We start from the raw sequence: 20,000 nt of genomic DNA on the forward strand, positions 1-20,000 counted from the left end.
TACTGCGTTGCATTGAATTCTATAGTATCATATTCTATTAATTTCTGTTCTGTCACTCTGTTGACACGAGATATTTCTCTGTGTGAAATTCGGGCTGTCCCCCCCCCCCCCCCCCCCCCCAAGGGAGAACGCTTCGCTATAGTGTAGCTCTACAATTGTTTCTGATTGGTTTTCTGCCGGATATCTGAATTCCTATCAAAGTGGATTTTTCTATATAATTTTTGCCAGGGACAACCCTTTTTATTGCCGTGGGTTTTTTTTTCCACGTTCGCAAAGTGCATACTACACACGGGAGCCTCCGGGCTTATCGTTTCACTCCGAATGACTAGTGCCCAGGCCACCACTCAAGGTCAAGTTAGAGGGGGGTGGGGGGAGACAGAGAACACACTGCCAAGTGTATTGCTTTCCACTATTCTATAAACGCAGCGTTGGAGCTCCACGCAGACGCTACAAGGACCAACTGAAGCAGCAGATGTCACGTAGCGAAATTGACCACCACAGCTGGGAGACACTGGCAGCAAACAGATCTGCCTGGAAAACTTCCACCAGGAAAGCTGTCAGGAAATTTGAAAAGGAAAGGACGCAGACAGCCAGGGAAAAACGCGAGCGGAGAAAGGTAGGCATCATCTCAAGTTCACCCCTCCAGCGACCAGCCAACCTTCACGTGCGCCAGCTGTTCCCGACAATGCAAGTCCAGGATTGGCCTGTACAGCCATCAGAAGGCTTGCCTCACCGGGACTAGACCTTCTTCCCAGTGATCTTCGGATACGAAGAAACTGCCGTCATCATCATCATTCTGACCCTGACCCACATCCTCTATCCTCTTCTCGAGGTAGAAGGGTGGCAGAATGATTAAGACGCTCATCTGCCGGAAGGATCTGGGTTCGAGTCCTGGAGGCAGTTGGATTGCTTGGTTCTAACTTTTTGACCGTTACACGTGACTGGATGCCTACGTTGACCGAACTACGCCATTGCGGAGTTCCATACTACACACAGTTAGTAGCGGGTTACAACCATACTAGGCTTTTCCGTCCGAGCAATGCAACTGGCTCCTGTTCTCGCCCTTTCTCCCGAGTTGGACTGGAAAATCAAACTGAGCGTTTAGTTTATACGGATGAGACGATAAACCGAGGTCTGTATGTGCAGTACGCACTTGGTGCACTGAAGAAGAACCTATGGCAACGAGAGTGTTGTCCTCTGGAAAAAAAAAAACCTGTAGAAGATATTCACTCTGATAGGAGGTTACACAAATGTATTGTGCATGCGCCAGGTGCGTTGGGTTATGCTGCTGGTCAGGTGCGTTGGGTTATGCTGCTACAGGCTGGTGTAGCGTATTACCACACACAGTGACTCCTTGAAAAATACTTATTATTCTTTATTTTATTTTGTTTTATTTTATTTTATTTATTTTTATAATTTTCTTCTTTTTTTCTTTTTTAAAAATTTTTGTTGTTGTTTTTTTTCTGACTAAGCGCGTTGGGTTACCCTGCTGGTCAGGCATCTGCTTGGCAGATGTGGTGTAGCGTATATGGATTTGACCGAACGCAGTGACGCCTCCTTGAGCTACTGATACTGATACTGAAAAATACTGAAACTGAATTGAAAGCTATTCCACACCCACCCCGCCAATCTATCTCCCTCCCCCCTCCCCCCCAACCCCGCCCACGCACGCACACGTATCTGTGTGTCACCGCTGTGCATGACATCGGCACGTGCTACCCGTTGTCTGTTGTGCAGCCAGCTGCCCCATGATCCGGCCCTACGAGGCAGTGCTTATCGGCATGGTAGGAGCCCTGTGCACCCTGTCCTGGGGAGCCCTCATGGACAAGCTCCGGCTGGACGACCCCGTGTCCGCTGTGGCCGTGCACGGGGCGGGGGGCGTCTGGGTTCGTTTCTTTGCTTCTTCTGCTGCTTCTGTTTCTGTTGCTGTTGTTGTTGCTGTTGTTGTTGCTACTGCTGGTGTTGCTGCACTTTACCCATCAACTCGCCCTGTCCTCCGTTGTGTGTGTGCGTGCGTGCGTGCCTGCGTGCGTGCGTGTGTGTGTGTGTGTGTGTGTGTGTGTGTGTAGGCATTGTTTACGAAAAGTTGAACCGAATTTTATACAACGTTTTACTACTACTACAACTACAACTACTACTACTACTACTCTGTGTGTGTGTGTGTGTGTGTGTGTGTGTGTGTAGGCATTGTTTACGAAAAGTTGTACCGAATTTTATGCAAACGTTTTACTACTACTACTATTACTACTACTGCTACTCGATGGAGTGTGTGTGTGTTCTTTCTTTCGTTTAGCATCTACTAGTATCCACAATTGTAATCTTAGCCGTGTGTGTGTGTGTGTGTGCGCGCGCGCGCGTGTGTGTGTGTGTATGCATTGTTTGCGAAAAGCTGTACCGGAATTCATTTTAACGTTTTACTACTACTACTACTACTTTACACAAACGAAATTTCTTCCGTTTTTTTTTTTTTTTTTTTTTTTTTTTTTTTTTTGTTTGTTTTGTTTTGTTTTTTTGTTTTTTGTTGTTGTTGTGGTTTTTTTTTTGTTGTTGTTGTTGTTGTTTTTCGCATCCATACATGATCGTAAACTGGAAACGAAATCTCATCCTTAACAATACGAAATACGATTCACACACGAAAAACCAGTGGGCTCAGTGAACAGCAGACTGCAGACATCCCCGAGACAAAAAAAAAAAAAAAAAAGCGAGAACAACAAGCCACTAGCTTTTCACCCTGAGGATCAAGTTGTTCCGTTTACTGGTGTTGATCAGTGGTTTGTTCTTGGATGTTGATGTCTTTGCCCAGCCCCCCGTCCCCCCACCCACCACCTCACTACATTGACGCAACATCTAGACTTGTCGTTTCTCTCATTCTCTCTCGCTTTGACTACTGTAACTCTCTATTGTCTGGTTTGCCTGCTTCATCCATTCAGTCCCTTCAGCGCATACAAAATTCTGCTGCCCGACTCGTCCTCAGAAAGAAAAGATATGAGCACATCACTCCTCTTTTGCAACATCTCCACTGGCTCCCTGTCTCACACCGAATAAAGTACAAGATCAGCACTCTATGCTACAAATGTATTCACAAATCAGCCCCTTCCTATCTCTGTCTCACCTCTACACTCCATCTCGCTCACTACGATCAGCTTCGGATCCACTCCACTTACGCATACCCAGATTCAAACTCTCGACTGTTGGCCGCCGTTCTTTCTCTGTCTCTGGACCTTGCAATTGGAATGAACTTCCTCTTTCGCCTCTTTCTCTGTCTCTGGACCTTGCAATTGGAATGAACTTCCTCTTTCGCTTCTTCAAGTCTCCACACTCAGCTCTTTCAAGTCTGGCCTTAAAACCCACCTCTTCCCAAAATAGCCTCCCTTCCCTGCCTCTTCCTTGTCTTTAGTTTCTCCAGTTTTAGAGTTATGCGTGCGTGAAAATGACTGGTGCGAAAGCGCTTATGCACAAGATTCAGCGCTGTATAAGTACCATTATTATTATTATTACTACCGCCCTACTACCTTTCAGTCCCCCCCCCTTTCAGGCCTGAATCAGCAATACCCATGGTTGTTACCTTTCGTTCCATTTTCATTTCAAGTTACATCGTTCTCTTTGTTACTGAAAATTATAGAGGGCACGAGTGTTCCCTTTCTATTTATTTATTTATTTCTCAAGGCCTGACTAAGCGCGTTGGGTTACGCTGCTGGTCAGGCATCTGCTTGGCAGATGTGGTGTAGCGTATATGGATTTGACCGAACGCAGTGACGCCTCCTTGAGCTACTGATACTATACTGATAGTTTTCTGCCGTTGAAAATTTTTACGCACCAAGATATATTGCTAGCCATTAGAGTTCAACTTTTTTTGAGTCTGAGTAAGGAAACTCTTCTGTGTGGTTTCTGGAATCAGAGAACCGGTTAATAGCAACGAACTGTGCTTGCCTTTCCCCAACATTCTGTTGTTGTTGAAGTTTATACATGGCGTGACGGGCGCAATAGCCGAGTGGTTATAGCGTTGGACTGTCAATCTGAGGGTCCCGGGTTTGAATCACGGTGACGGCGCCTGGTGGGTAAAGGGTGGAGATTTTTACGATCTCCCAGGTCAACATATGTGCAGACCTGCTAGTGCCTGAACCCCCTTCGTGTGTATATGCAAGCAGAAGATCAAATACGCACGTTAATGATCCTGTAATCCATGTCAGCGTTCGGTGGATTATGGAAAACAAGAACATACCCAGCATGCACACCCCGGAAAACGGAGTATGGCTGCCTACATGGCGGGGTAAAAAAAACGGTCATACACGTAAAAGCCCACTCGTGTGCATACGAGTGAACGCAGAAGAAGAAGAAGAAGAAATACATGGCGGTTACCAAACTAGTTATCTTACCAGTCCACTGCCCACGTTCTTCCGTTGTTCAGTTCTGAGATGGCCCTGTGCGGTCGGCTAGACTATACACAACATCTGTATTGAATTGAATTGAATTGAATTGTATTGTATTGTATTGTATTGCTCTTTGTCACAACATATTTCTACGTGTGAAATTCGGGCTGCTCTCCTGTTGGGATTTTCGAGATGCTCCCCTCTGGTCGACGGTACAGAAGTATAAGGACGAAAACCAATCGCTTCGCCAATAGCTTTTTTCCCCAAAGCAGTCAATGCCCTGTCTCTCGAACAAACCCAGTATGATAAATAGAATTGTGCAATCAACAACCATCTACTTGAAGATCTAGTCATCAGCCCCATCCTCATGTAATATGCGGCTTCTGTTCAAACATGTGTGTGTGTGTGTGTGTGTGTGTGTGTGTGTGTGTGTCTGTGTGTGTGTGTGTGTGTGTGAGTATGCACAAGTTTTTATATTGATATGCACTTGTATGTATGCTAATTTCTACTGTATCTGTGTTTGGGTATGATTTTCGATTTATGTTCGTACCTTATTAGGTACTACCCCTCCCCCCCACCCCCCTCCTAATATTCCTTGTGACCCCGGTACACTTGGTAATAAAGACATGTTCTATTCTATTCTACAGTACAGCCCCCCTACGCCCTTCCGTTGGGTTTTGTTTGGGGTTTTTTTGGGGTTTTTTTTGGGGGGGGGTTGTTGTTGTTGTTTTGTTTGTTTGTGTTTTTGTTGTTTGTTTGTTTTTTGTTTTTTTTTCGTGTTTCTGTCTGCAATTTTGGATTTGTTTTCCTAACAAAGTGGATTTTTTTTCTACAGAATTTTGCCAGAAACTTGTTGCCGTGGGTTCTTTTACGTGCGATAAGTGCATGCTTCTGTTGTTCAGTCCTGCCATGGCCTTGAACTGTTAGCTCGACTATAAACAACACTGTCCAACGTTGTGTGTGTGTGTGTATGTGTGTGTGTATGTGTGTGTGTATGTGTAGGGGGTGATGGGGTGGGTTGTCATACTGACTGACAGACAGATGCACACGCGCGCCCGCGCGCGTGTGTGTGTGTGTGTATGTGTATGTGTGTGTGTGTCTGTGTATATATGTATGTGCGTGTGTGCGCGTGCGCGCGTGTATGTGTGTTGTTGTTGTTGTTCTTCAGGGCCTGGTGGCGGTTGGCCTGTTCGTGGAGGACGACGACGTGGAGGACCTGAGCGGGAACCGGAACGGGCTGCTGAAGGGGGGAGGGCTGTACCTGCTGGCCGTGCAACTCCTGTCCATCGTCTGTGAGGCAGTCTGGTCCGTCACCACCACCTTCATCATGCTGCTGGTGAGGGGTTGTTTTGTATTGTATTGTATTGTATTGTATTGTACTGTACACTGTGGTGTGGTGTGGTGTGGCGTGCTGTGCTGTGGTCCCTGTGGTGTGCTGTGGTGTGTGGTGCGGTGTGTGGTGCGGTCAGGTGTGGTGTGGTGTGGTGTGGTGCGGTCAGGTGTGGTGTGGTGTGGTGTGGTGTGTGGTGCGGTCAGGTGAGGTGTGGTTTGGTGTGGTGTGGTGTGTGGTGCGGTCAGGTGTGGTGTGGTGTGGTTTGGTGTGGTGTGGTGTGTGGTGCGGTGAGGTGTGGTGTGGTGTGGTGTGGTGTGTGGTGCGGTGAGGTGTGGTGTGGTGTGGTTTGGTGTGGTGTGGTGTGTAGTGCGGTGAGGTGTGGTGTGGTGTGTGGTGTGGTGTGGTTTGTGGTGCGGTGAGGTGTGGTGTGATGCGGTGAGGTGAGGTGTGGTGTGTGGTGTGGTCAGGTCAGGTGTGGTGTGGTGAGGTGTGGTGTGGTGTGGTGTGGTGTGGTGTGGTGTGTGGTGCGGTCAGGTGTGGTGTGGTGTGGTGTGGTGTGGTATCGTGTGGTGTGGTGTGGTGGGTGGTGTGAAGCGGTGTGGTTTGGTGTGGTGTGATATCGTGTGGTGTGGTGGGTGGTGTGGTGCGGTGTGGTGTGGTGAGGTGTGGTGTGGTGTGTGGTGCGGTCAGTTGTGGTGTGGTGTGGTGTGGTTTGGTGTGGTGTGGTGTGGTGCGGTCAGGTGTGGTATGGTGTGGTGTGGTGTGGTGTGGTGTGTGGTGCGGTCAGGTGTGGTGTGGTGTGGTGTGGTGTGGTGTGTGGTGCGGTCAGGTGTGGTGTGGTGTGGTGTGGTGTGGTGTGTGGTGCGGTCAGGTGTGGTGTGGTGTGGTGTGTGGTGCGGTCAGGTGTGGTGTGGTGTGGTGTGGTTTGGTGTGGTGTGGTGTGGTGTGTGGTGTGGTTTGGTGTGATGTGGTGTGTGTTGCGGTCAAGTGTGGTATGGTGAGGTGAGGTGTGGTGTGGTGTGGTGAGGTGTGGTGTGGTGTGGTGTGGTTTGGTGTGTGGTGCGGTGAGGTGTGGTGTGGTGTGTGGTGTGGTGTGGTGTGGTTTGTGGTGCGGTGAGGTGTGGTGCGGTGAGGTGAGGTGTGGTGTGGTGTTGTGTGGTGTGGTGTGGTGTGTGGTGCGGTCAGGTGTGGTGCGGTGTGCTGTGCTGTGCTGTGCTGTGCTGTGCTGTGGTCCCTCATGCTCACCACCACCTTCATCATGCTTCTGGTCAGCAATAGTTTTGGATTGTATCGTATTGTATCGTGTCGTATCCTGTTGCGTCGGTCCCTCACTAACACATTCCTCAGTTGTGTGGGGTGGTAGTGTGGTGTAGTGCAGAATAGAATAGAATGGAATACTTTTTATTGTCATAAAACCTTCACGTTTATAAGACAATGAAACATAAACATGAGCATATTAAGAAGAGAAACGTTCGTGAACAAATTTCGCCAGCCTTGGCTGTTATTCTGTTAGAAGGATCAGTTCACTAGGCTTTGCATTTGGACGACATATATCGATTAGGAATCTGTGTCTGTAAGTACTATACTTTACACAATTGTCAAAAAGGTGAATCTCATCTTCTAAACTGTTACAAGTATCACATAGTCTTTGTTCTTTCGGTGTATTTTTATATCTTCCCTGTTCGATTTGTAAGTCATGGTTGCTGATTCGTAACATGGTCAGTGTAGTGGGGTGGTGTGGTGTGGGGTGGTGTTGTGTGGTGTGGTGGTGTGGGGCGGGGTGGTGTGGTGTGGGATGGTGTGGGGTGGGTGGTGTGGGGTGGTGGGTGTTTTGGTGTAGGATGGGGTGGTGTGGGGTGGTGGGTGGTGTGCTGTGGGATGGGGTGGTGTTGGGTGGTGTGGTGTGGTGGGTGGGGTGGGGTGGTGTCGGGTGGGGTGGTGGTGTGGCGTGGTGTGGTGTGGGGTTGTGTTGGGTGGTGTGGTGTGGTGGTGTGGTGTGGTGTGGGGTTGTGTTGGGTGGTGTGGTGTGGTGTGGCGTGGCGTGGTTGTGTTGGGTGGTGTGGTGTGGTGTGGGATGGGGTGGTGTTGGGTGGTGTGGTGTGGTGATGTGGTGTGGTGGATGGTGTGGTGGTGGGTGGTGTGGTGGGTGGTGTGGTGGTGGGTGGTGTGGTGTGGTGGGTGGTGTGGTGTGGTGTGGGATGGGGTGGTGTTGGGTGGGGTGGGTGGTGTGATGTGGTTGTGTGGTAGTGTGATGTGGGGTGGCGCGGTGTGGTGTGATGTGGTGAAATAAGACTGATTAGACCGTCGCTGATCCAGATGTTGCACGCACTTACGTTCAGAGGGAGACGTAATCAGAGGGACGTATTCATTTGTACGCAGCTCTGTGCTGTGTCTGGCTAGTTTGCTTCCTCTGTGTGTGTGTGTGTGTGTGTGTGTGTTGAGATGAGGGAGAGGTGGAGGTTTGGGGGGGTGAGGGGGGAACAGAAACGCTGATGCTCTCTCAAATTAATGCGCGTACACGTTCCATTTACGACAGTGATTCGCGCGCGCGCGCGCACACCTCTCAGAAATTGTACACCAACTTCTATTGACCCCGATGGAACGAACCTCTTCCCTTGTGATTTTGGAGAATCATTGGCGGGGGGGGGGGGGGGGGGGGGGCAGGGGGGGGGGCATGTTTTTTTTGGTTTTTTTTTTTTGGGGGGGGTATATCCGATGAACAAAAAGCTACGCACCCCATCACTCCCCCCCCTAGCCCTCCCCCGCCCTCCCCCCCTTTCCCTTTCCTTCATTGTAAAATAAATGTCCAGAAATAGCCGCAGTTTTCGGCCATCGTCAAGGCTGGAGCAGGTGCGAGAGATTCGTAGCGCGTGACTTTACTAACACGGGCGCAGCAACAGCCTGGGAGGAGGGTAATGAGGTGTTTGCCATGGAGTAATGGGCAGGCATCGTGTGGGAACACGGAAGAAACCTTCAATGGTGCAACAGGCAATAAACGAAGGAAATGATGCAGGAAACAACAAAGTCGGAAAATGTTGGGTTTTGGGTTTGTTTTTTTTAACAGAAAGATAGAAAGAGAGAGAGGGAGAGAAAGAAAGAATACAAATAAACACACCGAGAAACGAGAAGGGGGAACAAAGCTTGAAATGCAGAGATGTAGAAAAACTAACTATGCCTTAGAAATAATCAACAGTGAAATGCAGACAAAAGTAGGATAGCAAATGGAAAGCGGGAGAGAGAGAGAGAGAGAGAGAGAGAGAATGGTGATCTTATCGAGATATTTCATGTGTCATTTAACAATAGATAGGTAGAAAACTTCAGGCCAGAAAATCAAATGAAATGTATGCATCATTACTCGCTCAAAAACGTTTCCAAAACTAATTTCTCAAGTGATAGCGTACTATACTGAGCAAAAGGTGCAAGTATTTTCTGATGCACTAATGCTTCAAAAAGATTTTTTTTTTTTTTTAATGCCGGTAACGGCGCTTGTTGGGTATAGGCTAGAGATTTTACTGATCTCCCAGATCAACATACGTGTAGACCTGCCTGTCCCTGAACCCCCTTCGTGTGTATATACGCAAGCAAAAGATCAGTTACGCACATTAAAGATCATGTAATGGCTGCCTACATGGCGGGGTAAAAACAGTCATACACGTAAAAGCCCACTCGTGTACATGCGAGTGAATGTAGGTGTTGCAACCCACGAAAGAAGAAGAAGAAAAAAAAAAGTCTTACCACACTCAAAATTTCATTACCAGCAAACCCAACACACACACACACACACACACACACACACACACACACACACACACACACACACACGTACGCATGCACGCACGCACGCACGCACACACATACCCTATACCCCATATGTTTTACAACTCGACCATCCCTTCACCAAGCCCTTCCCACTACAACCCCTCTCTCTCTCTCTCCTCCCCAGGCCATCGACAAGACGATCGGCCTCAGGGTCAGCCTGGAGGAAGAACGCCTGGGCGCCGACTTCTGCGAGCACGGGGTCGTGGACGTCAGCATCCTCACCCCCAACCTTATCCCCCGCCAGCCTTCCCCCCTGGCCCACGACCCTGACCTTGACCCCGCTTTCCACCACGGCGGCACCGTGCCGAGCCCGGTGGTGACTCCGTCCGCCCTAGTCAAACTCAGTCCCCGAACCGCCGGATTGGACAGGGAGGAGGAAGACAACACACACCGCAAACGGCGCCGTTCCAGAACCTCTACCGATCCCGGTCCCAGAGGCGGCGGCGGCGGCGGCGGCGACCCATCTCGGGACACGTCCTGCCTGCCAGCGTTGTTCCGGAGAGGGGTCAAGGACAAACAGAACGGGGTCAAGGTGAAAAAGAACCGGGTCAAGGTGAAAAAGAACGGGGTCAAGGTGAAAAAGATCGGGGTCGGCGCGGGTGAAGAGGGGCAGGGTGGAGTTGCGAACGAGGCGGCTTTCCCCAACAGGGGGAGTGTCAGCACGGTGGTGGTGCTGGAGGAGGAGGAGGAGGTGGGGGGGTCAGGGGAGCGGGGAGGAGGGAGTGTTGGGGGGCACGGGGGTGACCTCCTGGCCAACAACTCTGTGCTGCCTCAGTGACGGTGCCTTCGTCACCACCACCACTGTACCGGGGCCGTCAACAAGAGCGGGTGGTCGACAGCCAGTGAACTCTCTCTCTCTCTCTCTCTCTCTCTCTCTCTCTCTCTCTCTCTATTTGTCTCAGTCTCTCTCTGTCTCTGTCTGTCTGTCTCTCTGTCTCTGTCTCTGTCTCTCTCTCTCTCTCTACAACATTTCTGGAGCTGAAAGTGCTACTGATGTTTGGTTCAGGAATAAATCTTCGTCCAGACGTGCGTGTGCCCTCACACAGGTACATAGACACAGACGCAGAGACATATAGGACACGGACACACACACACACACACACACACACACACACACACACACACACACACACACACACACACACACACACACACACACACACTTGGGGTAAAAACAGCGTTCATAAACACGAAGATAAAATATTCATGTTCGTGCGTGCACTCACATATATTAAAGAATGCTTCTCGATATATGACAACAACAACACACAAAAAACACGCAGAGCTTCACAATTACGTTTTGTTTCCTGAAGGCATGATAAAAATAAATAAATAAATAAATAAAAAAGGACGAGGAAAGAAAGAACTGTTCGTGGTCTTTGCTGGTCAAAATTTCTGTTCACATTCGATCTGCAGCGAAATAGACCACCTTTGTTAAATCAACACATATATCTGTAGTCCGTGGTACTTTGTGATCGAATTCAGACACTATGTTCCAATTCTGGTTCAGGTTTGTGTGTATAGTATATCTGTGTGTAAAAAAATAAAACAAACTTTATCTATACTCTGTGGAGCGAAAATGTTAATAACCATGCGCTAGTGATCTCTGAAGAAGTTCAACAACAACAAAAAACGTGATATCTAAAGTTTAACACCAGGAGGGAAGACGATCTTCACACACCGTTGATCTTATACAACTCTCCGAAGACTGAATGGGGAATATTTGTTTTCACTCAGGGCTACACAGCTGGTCTGTCAGTGGTACACTACTATTGATTCGTTCTCTACTTCAACAAGGAGTTATCGTTTTGCATGGCTGAGCAATCTACAACAAGCGTTATCTGTGAAATGGCAAGTTAATGAGTTATCGTTCTGCATGGCTGAGCAATCTACAACAAACGTTGTCTGTGAGATGGCAAGTTAATGAGTTATCGTTCTGCATGACTGAGCAATCTACAACAAACGTTATCTGTGAAATGGCAAGTTAATGAGTTATCGTTCTGCATGACTGAGCAATCTACAACAAACGTTATCTGTGAAATGGCAAGTTAAGGAGTTACCGTTCTGCATGGTTGAGCAATCTACAACAAACGTTGTTTGTGAGATGGCAAGTTAATGAGTTATCGTTCTGCATGACCGAGCAATCTACAACAAGCGTTATATGTGAGACTGCAAGTTAATGGTTGGAATCTTGTCCATATTTGTAACTGATTCAGACGATATTTGTACATAAATCATTTCCTGTTGTTGTTTTTCTTTCTCTGTGTGTGTGTGTGTGTGTGTGCGTGCGTGCGTGCGTGTGTGTATGTGCGCGGGAGGGGGTCTTCACAAAAACGTTCATGGCTTTCGCCATATTCGTTTTATGTTCGCTTGTTCGGTTCATGCAATTCATTTCGTGCTGGGAAGAAAACGCAAGTAAATTCTCAAAACTTGGAAAGGGTGTGTAACTTTAGTTACATCTAGAACATACTTGTCAGTATCTTTAAGTTTGATTTGTTTTGTTGCAAATCATTATCATTAGCGCGCACGCGTGTTTGTATGCATGCGTGTGTGTGAGTTTTTGCGAGTTTCGGAGACATTGTTGGACTGAAGTGATTCAGTGAGTATGTATTGTTTTATGGTTAGGTCAGGTCATTAGATCTGCGACTGGTAACCTGTAATCCAGTACAACCTGTTCAAGGTTGGGTTGCCAGCGACTAAACCGGCACACCCACCGCTCCCTTCCGGGACTGGTGAGGTGGGTGGCTAGACACCCTTATGGAATTAAAAACGAGATCCATAAAAGGGCGTCGGCTCAGCAGAGCCACCGACGGCCATCTAGCTCCACTGTGCTGTGTGCATGCCACACGCAGCTGGCCCCCGGGGTGTGTCTACCCATGCATGCGAAGTCTGGATCCGGCAGAATCTGCGGAAGAAATCTATCGGTTCAACGGAGAGGAAGGCGGTACAGCAACGCACTCATGTGGAAAGAAGAGACGATCCCCCAGGATTTCAAAGATGCATCTATCATTCACTTGTACAAGCGAAAGGGGAACCAACAAGCCTGTGATAACCATCGGGGCATTTCCTTGCTCTCCATCGCAGGCAAGATACTTGCCAGGATCCTACTAAACCGCCTCATAGCACACCTTGACCAAGGTCATTTGCCTGAGAGCCAATGTGGATTCCGGAAAGAGCGCGGAACCACCGACATGGTGTTTGCTGCAAGGCAGATGCAAGAGAAATGTCAGGAGCAAAATGCTGATCTGTTCTCCACTTATGTCGACCTCACTAAAGCCTTCGACACCGTGAGTAGAGAGGGACTGTTGAAGATCATGGCCAAGTACGGATGCCCTCGGAAATTTATTTCCTTGGTCAACCAATTCCATGAAGGCATGCAGGCTCGAGTCCAGGACAATGGCGAAACATCTGCTCCTTTTCCTGTCACAAATGGTGTCAAGCAAGGCTGCGTCCTGGCTCCAACACTGTTCAGCCTCATGTTCTCTGCAATGCTTATTGATGCCTTCAGAGATGGCGATGTTGGAATTGGCCTAAAGTACCGAACAGATGGCAAGCTGTTTAACTTCAGAAGGCTTCAAGCAAAAACGAAGGTCATGACAGACATTATCAGAGACTTTTTGTTTGCTGATGATTGTGCCCTCAACACTGGATCTGAAGCTGACATGCAACTCAGCGTCGACAAGTTTGCCACTGCCAGCAGGAATTTCAGCCTTACCATCAGCACGAGGAAAACTGAAGTTCTCCATCAGCCAGCCCCAGGGAAACCCCACGTTGAGCCCAACATCACAGTCAACGGTCAGCGACTCAGTGCGGTGGAGCGGTTCACATACCTTGGCAGCACACTGTCACGAAATGCGACCATCGACGATGAAGTGAACGTCAGGATTGCAAGAGCAAGCGCAACCTTTGGTAGACTCTATGCAAATGTCTGGAACATAAGAGGCATTGGTCTTGAGGCCAAGCTAAAGGTCTACAGAGCAGTAGTTCTCCCCACACTATTGTATGCCTGCGAAACTTGGACAGTGTACCAACGATACGCCAAGAAGCTGAACCACTTCCACACAACATGCCTCAGGAAGCTACTGAACATCAAGTGGCAAGACAGGACCCCAGACACGGAGGTGCTTGCAAAAGCCACCCTTTCCAGCATCTTCACCATCCTAATGCAGTCCCAGCTTCGCATGCCAGACCATCGGCTGCCCAAAAGGCTCTTCTATGGCGAGCTGCAACAAGGGAAGAGATCACACAGAGGTCAGAAGAAGCACTTCAGAGATACTCTGAAAGTCTCTCTGAAAGCGTTTAATATCAACCCTGACTCCTGGGAGGAATCTGCAGTGGACCGTGACAAATGGCACGCTGCTGTGCACAAAGGCGCCAAGTTGTGCGAGGCCTACAGGACTGCTGCAGCTGTTCAGAAGAGGCAGGCCAGAAAGTTACGGGCAAACAAGCTCCCTGATAATGATATGCCTGTCTTTGTCTGCCGCAACTGTCAGCGAACATTTCGTGCGCAGATTGGACTATTCAGCCATCTGCGCACTCACAGATAGACTCATGATAGACCCCATCCCCCAGCTGGATGACAACAATGGTCATCATCGATCTCGATGGACACACACCACCACCATTGTTTTGTATCCTCGTCACCCCAAAAGGGGCAAAAGAGTCAAATTTCTTTGAATCTTTATGATAACTATTGCAATATACCCGTTCCCAGACTGTAGTGCCATTTACACTTGCCTGAGTCGTTGTCGTTCACGCCTTCGGGTCGTTATTTTTATAACTGGATAGTGTCGTCATGTAGTGATTACGTCACCGCGTTCCTTTGAAGTTCATGAATATGTAGTATGATCAAACATTATTTGACAAGTGATTGTTGAATGCATGTCTTCGCACACGTGAGTGGATGTAAAAATGCACAGCATACAAAGCAGTTCAATGTGAATAAAATATGAACCCACCACCTGCTGTGTGTATTCAAAGATGTTATTCTTCTCTTTACCTTCTGTGCTATTATATTTCCCGTTGTTTGACCAGTCGAAATTAACACGAAAAAGGAGCCTTAAATCAGTAATTACATTGCGGCATTGCTTGATGGATTGACATGACATGACATGACATGACATTGATAAATGATCTGTTTAGCTTGTCACATATCAGGACTGGGATGCATGAACAATCTTAACAGCGATAAATCTACGCAATATTAATAAGTGCGTGCGTCCGTGCGTGTGTGTATGTGTGTGTGTGTGTGTGTGTGTGTGCGGTGTACGTGCGTGCTGACGGATGTATATGGGTTTTATTTACGTGTGTATGTTTTTGTCAAACTGACTCTCCACCAAGTCTGTCTGTTCCTGGGGCATGTAAACAGCTACTGTTTTTCTCGGCTTCTTTGTGGAAGATGCCTGCTTTTGGAACTTTTCTCCCAAGAGTCAAATGCGTGTCTGCAAACTTGTGATTGTCTCCATGCAACGAGACGTTGTGCACGTGCGACGCAACGTAAATCATGTGTCTGACGTTGGTTCAGTCGGCAGTGTTTGTCTTTGCTTTTTCTTTGCTTTCCGTTTCTCATTGCCTCAGGAGCGCCGAATTTGGTTGGTTTTTGTTTTGTTATTGCACTTGCTGGGGTTCGTTCGTGTGTGTGTGTGTGTCTGTGTGTGTGTGTGTGTCCGTGTGTGTGTGTTTGTGTGTGTGTGTGTGTGTGTCCGTGTGTGTGTGTGTGTGCTCGAGCGTGTGTGTGTGTGTGTGTGTGTGTGTGTGTGTGTGTGTGTGTTTGTATGTGTGTGTGTGTTTGTGTGTGTGTGTGTGTGAGTGCTCGAGTGTGTGTGTGTGTGTTTGTGTGTGTATGTGTGTGTTTGTTTGTGTGTGTGTGAGTGCTCGAGCGTGTATGTGTGTTGCTGTCACAAGCAATATTCAGTGTGCACAGTACTGGTTCAAACACCTGACGTCCACGAACCAGGGAGCGCCCACGTGTCGTGGCCCTAGGATACAAGGGCAGAAGGGAAATCACGAGGACTTGGGCCTGTCGTCAGATAGTTTTCTGTCCAGTCTCGCGGTACACCTCGCCACGAGAGGAAGCCACGCTGCACAGGACACAGACCGGCCCTGAGGTCCCATACCCTTTCACGGCCATCGGGGCAGTGAACTCATACCCACTGTGTCAAGGGGCTCAGCGTAGGAACACGGGACCCAGTCCTCTCCTTCCGCCCGTTTTATGAACACAACAAAAGTCAGGGACCCTTTCACACCTGGGTGGATGAGGAAAAATCGGAGAAAAGTGTCTTTTTCCCAATTACATAACACCTTGCCGAAACGGGGCTTCGAACTCCAATCATTCGTGAACACTGGATCAAAAGTCGAACGCCTAAAATTATGCCACGGTCACACATGTCCTGATTAGGCCGAAGTGGGGGAAATAATATATTGATATTGGTGTTTTTTTTAAGGGAGGAGGCGTGGGGGGTGGGGGTGGGGTCACTACTTTTCCTGCATGGTTGGTAGAACACTTCAAAGCTACATACGTAATTCATATGGAATATAATGACGTCTGCCAGTTTCAATACGTCAATTTTGACTGCCAAGCGAACAAACGTTAAGATCAAACTACCAGGGGCCATATTCAAGACAGGTTCTCTCTGCAAAACGCCAGTTTTCCCTGAACAAAACCAATGCAACAAAAGTATTCCCCATATTTACCTCTGCTTCGTGGGCAGTCACCCATGGCAGATAGTAAGGGTAAATTGCCTTCGGGTTTGTAGACCCACTTAGGCTCTTGTGTTCCTGACTACGGAACATTTGCAGTTTGCCTTGCCTCAGGCAGATTACCCACAGGCACATATTTACCTGCAGGCACGATGGTCTCTTGACTACGGCCCCAGGTCGCCCTGTGGTTTCAGCCTGTGCGTGTCGCACACAGTCCTGTCCTCAGACATCATTGACTGCTTCCCAGACCCCTTGTGGCAACCCTGCCCACCTACCCCAAAGACACCAGCCACACCCTGCAACTGTTCGACGAGTTCTCCTTTTCTGACTCACTTATGTAAACAAAGTGAGTCTATGTTTTAACCTGGTGTTCGGTTGTCTGTGTGTGTGTGTCTGTGTGTCTGTGTGTCCGTGGTAAACTTTAACATCGACATTTTCTCTGCAAATACTTTGTCAGTTGACACCAAATTTGGCATAAAAATAGAAAAAATTCAGTTCTTTCCAGTCATCTTGTTTAAAACAATATTGCACCTCAGGGATGGGCACAAAAAAATATAAAAAAAGAAGTCTAATTATATGCACACTGCATTTACTGTTATATTTATATTTTTTGTATTCTCTAAACTTGGCACTTTGATCTGATATTCTGACCCAACAACAAGAATAGTCATTATTATCATTTTTTGTTCAAACAGGAGCTTCTTTTGCTAAGCATGGAATTTTTATTTATTTTGCAAACGTTTTGGTGCAGATAGTAAAAAAGGGAAATTACTCTGTAATTAATGCTAGGGGACTTAATTTATCACAAGTGAGTCTTGAAGGCCTTGCCTCTCTTGTTGATCGTGATATAAGCTCAGAAAGACGTGTCATCACTATGGACATTGTATCGTTATATACGAACATCCCCCACAGTGATGGCTTGTGTGCTGTGAAACACTTCCTGCCCAACAGTAAATATAAACTCCACATTCCAACCATCCCTGGACTGGCAGAGTTACCCGATTCTTTTATTATTGTTGTAGTTGTTGTTGTTTATTATCATCATCAGTAGTAGTAGTATTGTTATAATTATCATCATCATTATCATTATCATCATTATTTTCATGTGCTTCCAGATATCAGAAAGAAAACGCTGAAAGAATTAATACAACACACAAAAACAAACAACAACAAACAAAAACAAAAAAAAAACACGGAAAATAACAAAGGCAATATTGGCAACCATCAGTGCAGAATCAGCAGCCATATTATGTGCCTAAAGAGAACAGAGAAACCATTATTTCACAAGAACTGGTGAAGAGGATTGTTGTGAAGAAAGCCAAAAAAGGGCAGATAACTAAGACAAGCGGCAAAGATAACACAAAAACCATGACAAGATAGACGGGCAAAAATCTTAGAACTGGGACTGTTTACAAAACTTTAAGGGAGAGAGAGAGAAAAAAAGGCATCTATTTTTTTTTCCTTCAACTATCAAACTCTTTCATTCCTCAAACCAGATGGAGTCCGTCTTCTCCTACAGGGTGATAAACGTGTTTATATTCTTTTTCAAGGCTAAGTGACGGGCTTTGATGACAGCGGTGAACTTAAGGAGGAGTTTTCCAAGGACGTTGTTTTTTGGCCGTATAAAGTCAACGCGCATCGATTTGCCCACATCCGAATTTGATGGTTGGTGGTTGTCTGATGGACTGAGGAGACGTCGAGAAGCCAAACCAGATGGGGAAAAAACAGAAAAAAAACAAAGGGTCAAGTGTTTTTCATTTCAAGGCAGTTGAAATAGTTCTGGTGTATGTCCCAAACAATCTGGGATGTTACACACATTCGTGTGTTTTTGTGGGCTTTGGGGGGGGGGGAAATGCAGTATCATGTATGACTTGGGATATACTCAAATAATAATAATAATAATAATAAATGGAAAAAATACATAACTGGGTGGGGTTTTTTTCAGTTTCTGCAGGCTATTTGACCCATATGAAGCAGAAAAAAGACATCAATATTTAAAAGACAATATACATGTGTGTGTGTGTGTCTGTCTGTCTGTCAATCTGTCTGTGCATGTGTGTATGTGTTTGTGCATGAGAGTGTAAAAGACTGAGTGTGTTTGTGGGTATGGGTGTGTCTGTGTGTGCCTATGTGTGTTAGTGTCTGTTATTGTGTGACGTGCGTGCGCACGTGCATGTATATGTTTGTGTCTGTGTTTTTTTGTGTTTGTGTTGTTGTTGTTTTGTTGTTGTGTGTGTATGCATGCGCGCTTGTGTGTGTGTGTGTGTGTGTGCGCGCGCGCGTGTGTGTGTGTTTGCGTGATAGAGCGCGCGATGTAATTTTCAGTACTGATTCATTTATTCCTGTGTGGTTTCTTTGAAAATGAAATTGGACGTTGGCTGTTTTCTCTATGGTTTCTTTGTCTGTCTGTCTGTCTATCTGTCCCCCTCAATGTGTGTGTGTGTGTGTTGTAATGTGAGTGCACGCGCATTTGTCATGTTTCCTCAGTGTCTGTATGAATAATACACCACCACGTGACAACCACTGCTCACAGGTCATGAAGCCAGCCAGTGTGGATGACGTCAGCACTGCCCCCTTTGGTGGTTCTGTTTTGTTGTTGCTGGCGGTGGTGGTGGTGTGGTGGTGTTGACATTGTTGCCGTTGCTCTTGTTGCTGACATTGTTGCTGTTGCTGACATTGTTGCTGTTGCTCTTGTTGTTGCCATTGTTGCTGTTGCTCTTGTTGTTGCCATTGTTGCTGTTGCCATTGTCGCTGTTGTTATTGACATTGTTGCTGTTGCCATTGTCGCTTTTGTTGTTGACATTGTTGCTGTTGACATTGTTGCCGTTGTTCTTGTTGCCATTGTCGCTGTTGTTGTTGACGTTGCTGTTGACATTGTTGCCGTTGTTCTTGTTGACATTGTTGCTGTTGTTCTTGTTGACATTGTTGCCGTTGTTCTTGTTGACACTGTTGCTGTTGTTGTTGTTGACATTGTTGCCGTTGTTGTTGTTGACATTGTTGCTGTTGTTGTTGTTGACATTGTTGCTGTTGACATTGTTGCCGTTGTTCTTGTTGACATTGTTGGTGTTGTTGTTGCCATTGTTGCTGTTGACATTGTTGCCGTTGTTCTTGTTGACATTGTTGCTGTTGACATTGTTGCTGTTGACATTGTTGCTGTTGTTGACACTGTTGCTGTTGACATTGTTGCTGTTGTTCTTGTTGCTGCCATTGTTGCCATTGTTGTTCTTGTTGTTGCCATTGTTGCTGTTGCTCTGGTTGTTGACATTGTTATTGTTGTTGCTTTTGTTGTTGACATTGTTGTTGTTGTTGACATTGTTGTTGATATTGACATCACGAAGCAAAGTCTTCAGAGAATCTGCCGTGTGATGTCGGTGTCTAACGTTATCAAGCCACCTGTTATCTACTTTCTGTCAGACACTCACGAAAAAGGCCTCGGGTGATATTCAACATATTCAACATACCACCATCGTACCTGCGAGTAAAGGTGTTAGCCGCAGCGGGTAAATCTACGCGAGGCAAGGCGAACGGGCCTTGGCCTTATCTCGTGTAGATTTACCCACATGTGCACCTTTACCCTCAGGTATGATGGTCTCTAAAATACAAACCCGTGAATGCACCTCACTCAGTCTGGATCATTCGTGACTAAAACGGATTAGTGTGGACAACAGGAGGGTTTATCAAGTAATGTCCTGGAGAATGTTTGATCAGTTCAGTTACTCAAGGAGGCGTCACTGCATTCGAACAAATTCATATATGCTACACCACATCTGCTAAGCAGA

General features: G+C 47.0%; 1 protein-coding gene across 1 annotated transcript in view; it reads left to right on the top strand.

The window, feature by feature from the left end:
- LOC143282281 (putative ammonium transporter 2) overlaps positions 1-20,000 on the top strand; it is a 38,247-nt gene that overhangs the window by 17,178 nt on the left and 1,069 nt on the right. Inside the window, exons 8-12 of the mRNA XM_076587881.1 lie at positions 1,738-1,886; positions 5,539-5,706; positions 9,647-10,213; positions 15,479-15,574; positions 16,321-16,478. Of these exons, the coding sequence (XP_076443996.1) occupies positions 1,738-1,886; positions 5,539-5,706; positions 9,647-10,213; positions 15,479-15,574; positions 16,321-16,478 (1,138 nt within the window). The remainder of the gene's footprint in view (positions 1-1,737; positions 1,887-5,538; positions 5,707-9,646; positions 10,214-15,478; positions 15,575-16,320; positions 16,479-20,000) is intronic.

This window comes from Babylonia areolata, chromosome 5, assembly GCF_041734735.1.
Source record: "Babylonia areolata isolate BAREFJ2019XMU chromosome 5, ASM4173473v1, whole genome shotgun sequence".
Classification (NCBI taxonomy): Eukaryota; Metazoa; Mollusca; class Gastropoda; order Neogastropoda; family Buccinidae; genus Babylonia; species Babylonia areolata.